Genomic DNA, 5,340 nt, shown 5'->3' on the forward strand with positions numbered 1-5,340 from the left:
GGCTTGACACCATTTCCTGAAGAAATCCAAACCCATTCCTAGAAAGAAGTACTCTGAAGGCCTGAAGCGTCAGAGATAGATTATAAATCAAACTTAAAACCAATAAAAAACAATGAGAACCTATCAGTTGAAAGAGTGAATGAGCTTATTAGGTCAAACAAAACTGAATTTCCAGGTATCTTGTAAGAAAAAATTTATGTAATTCTGAACCAATTGTTTCAACAAAATTACAGACATGGACTCAATATTTTGGTCATTCATTAATCTCACTGAAAGAACTAGTCTGTCATCCAGTGCTTGATGCTAGAGAAAAGATGAAGAGCTGATGGAGAGAGGAATTAGCTAATATTTCTGAAAAAGGTTATGATAGGAGCTTTAAATAGAGACAAACATTTTGCTCACAAGGTCTGGAAACTCAAAAAGTTGACTGACAGAAGGCTGATCTATAGGTTGCCCTGTAACAAGAAGACTGAAAGCTCCTAGAAGCCAAGTTTGTTGGGTAGTAAAATCTGGATCCATAGATCAGGGAAGGGAAACCATGAACTCCATAACACAGGGGTCTGAATACACTGGATCCACAACCCAGTGAGGAGGAACTTCTGGATCCATAACCCAGGGAGTAGGAGCTTCTAGATCTATAACCCAGGGAGCAGCCTCTGATGGGACCACAGTCCAGAGACCCATAATAAGTTATCTGGAAGGGTCTGCAGAGCATGGAGGTCCTCAGGCGGTAGCAGGACATCAGGCAGGGACTGAACACCACACAGGAGGGCTGGCAGGTGCTGGGAGAGCAGCAGTCAGTGCTGTACACGAGGTCGCTGGGGTAGGAAGAGCCACAGGAGGAGCCTGGGTAGCTCAGGTGGTCCCCAAGGGAGCGGGAGCAGTTTCCAGAGCAGCAGTTGTAGGACATGGTGACAAGAAATTTGAGTTCAGCTGAGTCTGAGGAGACTCTCTGAGTTTTAATGTCATGATCTGGACTTCAAGTATATATTACTCTTAGACCTGGATGCATCACTGTCCAGACAGATGTTCCCTCCTCCTTGCTCACAGTTTTATACAAGCATACTTCTCTAGGTTATTGCTTAAATTTAATTCATCACATCGTCACATAATTAATTATGCTTTAAGCACTCAGATACACTAAGAAAGAAACTACTCAGTTTCTTTTCCTTGGAATTTGCTGTGATTTGATCTTCAGAGTTATAGGTGATAACATTTTCAGATATCCTCCCCTTCTTATCTATGTGTGCAGTGTGTCCTGGTCTTACCAGGTAGAGTTACATAAATTTTCCTTCACTTCCATTAGGTATCAAGAGCATCAGTGGTTATTATTCAAAATAGTTTACTGTTTCTTCAAAAGGGTATGATAATGGATTTCTCCAAATACTAACTCTATTCAGTAGTGTCACCAATCTATCAAATGAAACTTTTACTCTTTTTCTGTTTGGATAAATTCATACAATTCCTGAAGAATCTGAAAAATAATATACATTTGTATATATATATATATATACATGTATAACTGAATCACTTATCTGTACACTTAAAATTAACAGAACATTCTAAATTAACTATGCTTCAATAAAATATCCATATAATTCTTTTTTTAACATCTTTATTGGAGTATAATTGCTTTACAATGGTGTGTTAGTTTCTGCTGTATAACAAAGGGAATCAGCTATACCTATACATATATACCCATATCTCCTTCCTCTTGCATCTCCCTCCCATCTTCTTATCCCACCTCTCTAGGTGGTCACAAACCACCAAAATGATCTCTCTGTGCTATGCGGCTGCTTCCCACTAGCTATCTGTTTTACATTTGGTAGTGTATATATGTCCATGCCACTCTCTCACTTTGTCCCAGCTTACCCTTCCCCATCCCCGTGTGCTCAAGTCCATTCTCTATGTCTGTGTCTTTATTCCTGTCTTGCCCCAGGATCTTCAGAACCTTTGGGGTGTTGTTTTTTGTTGGTGGTGGTGTTTTAGTTTCCATATATATGTGTTAGCATACAGTATTTGTTCTTCTCTTTCTGACTTACTTCACTATGTATGACAGACTCTAGGTCCATCCATCTCACTACAAATAACAATTTCATTTCTTTATATGGCTGAGTAATCTTCCATTGTATATATGTGCCACATCTTTATCCATTCATCTGTCAATGGACACTTAGGTGGCTTCCATGTCCTGGCTATTGTAAATAGAGCTGCAAAAATATTCTGGTATATGGTTAGTTTCTGCTGTATAACAAAGGGAATCAGCTATACCTATACATATATACCCATATCTCCTTCCTCTTGCATCTCCCTCCCATCTTCTTATCCCACCTCTCTAGGTGGTCACAAACCACCAAAATGATCTCTCTGTGCTATGCGGCTGCTTCCCACTAGCTATCTGTTTTACATTTGGTAGTGTATATATGTCCATGCCACTCTCTCACTTTGTCCCAGCTTACCCTTCCCCATCCCCGTGTGCTCAAGTCCATTCTCTATGTCTGTGTCTTTATTCCTGTCTTGCCCCAGGATCTTCAGAACCTTTGGGGTGTTGTTTTTTGTTGGTGGTGGTGTTTTAGTTTCCATATATATGTGTTAGCATACAGTATTTGTTCTTCTCTTTCTGACTTACTTCACTATGTATGACAGACTCTAGGTCCATCCATCTCACTACAAATAACAATTTCATTTCTTTATATGGCTGAGTAATCTTCCATTGTATATATGTGCCACATCTTTATCCATTCATCTGTCAATGGACACTTAGGTGGCTTCCATGTCCTGGCTATTGTAAATAGAGCTGCAAAAATATTCTGGTATATGACTCTTTTTGAATTATGGTTTTCTCAGGGTACATGCCCAGTAGTGGGATTGCTGGGTCGTATGGTAGTTCTATTTTTAGTTTTTGAAGGAACCTCCATACTGTTCTCCATAGTGGCTGTATCAATTTACATTCCCACCAACAGTGCAAGATGGTTCCCTTATCACCACACCCTCTCCAGCATTTATTGTTTGTAGATTTTTTGATGATGGCCATTCTGACCGGTGTGAGATGATATCTCATTGTAGTTTTGATTTACATTTCTCTAATGATTAATGGTGTTGAGCATTCTTTCATGTGTTTGTTGGCAATCTGTGTATCTTCTTTGGAGAAATGCCTATTTAGGTCTTCTGACATTTTTTGATTGAGTTGTCTATTTCTTTGATATTGAGCTGCATGATCTGCTTGTAAATTTTGGAGATTAATCCTTTGTAGTTTGCTTCATTTGCAAATATTTTCTCCCATTCTGATGGTCGTCTTTTCATCTTGTTTACGTTTTCCTTTGTTGCGCAAAAGCTTTTAAGTTTCATTAAGTCTCATTTGTTTATTTTTGTTTTAATTTCCCTTTCTCTAGGAGGTGAGTCAAAAACGATCTTTCTGTGATTTATGTCATAGAGTGTTCTATGTTTTCCTCTAAGAGTTTTATAGTTTCTGCGCTTACATTTACGTCTTTAATCCATTTTGAGTTTATTTTTGTGTATGGTGTTATGGAGTGTTCTAATTTTATTCTTTTACACGTAGCTATCCAGTTTTCCCAACACCACTTACTGAAGAGGCTGTCTTTTCTCCATTGCATAATCTTCCCTCTTTTATCAATGATAAGATGACCATATGAGCATGGGTTTATCTCTGGGCTTTCTATCCTGTTCCATTGATCTATATTTCTGTTTTTGTGCCAGTACCATATTGTCTTGATTACCGTAACTTTGTAGTATAGTCTGAAGTCCAGGAGCCTGATTCCTCCAGCTCCGTTTTTCTTTCTCAGGATTGCTTTGGCTATTCAGGGTCTTTTGTGTTTTCATACAAATTGTGAAATTTTTTGTTCTACTTCTGTGAAAAATGCCCGTGGTAGTTTGATAGGGATTGCATTGAATCTGTAGATTGCTTTGGGTAGTAGAGTCATTTTCACAATGTTGATTCTTCCAATCCAAGAACATGGTATATCTCTCCATCTGTTTGTATCATCTTTAATTACTTTTATCTGTGTCTTATCATTTTCTGCATACAGCTCTTTTGTCTCCTTAGGTAAGTTTATTCCTAGGTATATTATAATTTTGTTGCAGTAGTCAATGGAAGTGTTTCCTTAATTTCTCTCTCAGATTGTTCATCATTAGTGTATATCAATGCAAGAGATTTCTCTGCATTAATTTTGTATCCTGCTTTTTTATAAAATTCATTGATTAGCCTAGTAGTTTTCTGGTAGCATCTTTAGGATTCTCTATGTATAGTATCGTGTCAGCTGCATACAGTGACAGTTTTACTTCTTCTTTTCTGATTTGGATTCCTTTTATTTCTTTTTCTTCTCTGATTGCTTTGGCTAAAACTTCCAAAACTATGTTGAGTAATGGTGGTGAGAGTGGGCAACCTTGTCTTATTCCTGATCTTAGTGGAAATGGTTTCAGTTTTTCACCATGGAGAATGATGTTGGCTGTAGGCTTGTCATATATGGCCTTTATTCTGTTGAGGTATGTTCCCTCTATGCCTACTTCCTGGAGGGTTTTTATCATAAATGGGTGTTGTATTTTGTCAAAAGCTTTTTCTGCATCTACTGAGATTATCATATGATTTTTCTCCTTCAATTTTTTAATATGGTTTATCACATAGATTAATTTGTGTATATTGAAGAATCCTTGCATTCCTGGGATAAACCCCACTTAATCATGGTGTATGATCCTTTTAATGTGCTGTTGGATTCTGTTTGCTAGTATTTTGTTGAGGATTTTTGCGTCTTTTTTCATCAGTGATATTGGCCTGTAGTTTTCCTTGTGACATCTTTGTCTGGTTTTGGTGTCAGGGTGATGGTGGCCTTGTAGAATGAGTTTGGGAGTGCTCCTCCATCTGCTATAGTTTGGAAGAGTTTGAGAAGGTTCGGTGTTAGTTCTTCTCTAAATGTTTGGTAGAATTCTACTGTGAAGCCATCTGATCCTGGTCTTTTGTTTGTTGGAAGATTTTTAATCACAGTCTCAATTTCAGTGCTTGTGATTTGTCTGTTTTTATTTTCTATTTCTTCCTGGGTCAGTTTTGGAAGGTTGTGCTTTTCCAAGAATTTGTCCATTTCTTCCAGGTTGTCCATTTTATTGACATATAGTTGCTTGTAGCAATCTCTCATGATCCTTTGTATTTCTGCAGTGTCAGTTGTTACTTCTCCTTTTTCATTTCTAATTCTGTTAATTTAAGTCTTCTCCCTTTTTTTTTTTTGATGAGTCTGGCTGTTTATCAATTTGTTTATCTTCTTAAAAAAACACCTTTTTGTTTTATTGATCTTTGCTATCATTTCCTTCATTTCTTTTTAATTTATTTCT

At 37.4% G+C, this 5,340-nt stretch overlaps 1 protein-coding gene across 1 annotated transcript; it reads right to left on the minus strand.

Moving 5' to 3' along the window:
• Positions 1-415: 415 nt before the first annotated feature.
• LOC102974575 (keratin-associated protein 13-2-like) lies at positions 416-931 on the minus strand. Its single transcript, XM_007126473.2, has one exon. The coding sequence runs from the start codon at positions 908-910 to the stop codon at positions 416-418; it is 495 nt and encodes a 164-aa protein (XP_007126535.2). The 5' UTR covers positions 911-931.
• Positions 932-5,340: the final 4,409 nt, after the last annotated feature.

The sequence above is a fragment of the Physeter macrocephalus genome, chromosome 8 (assembly GCF_002837175.3).
Source record: "Physeter macrocephalus isolate SW-GA chromosome 8, ASM283717v5, whole genome shotgun sequence".
In the NCBI taxonomy this organism is placed as follows: domain Eukaryota; kingdom Metazoa; phylum Chordata; class Mammalia; order Artiodactyla; family Physeteridae; genus Physeter; species Physeter macrocephalus.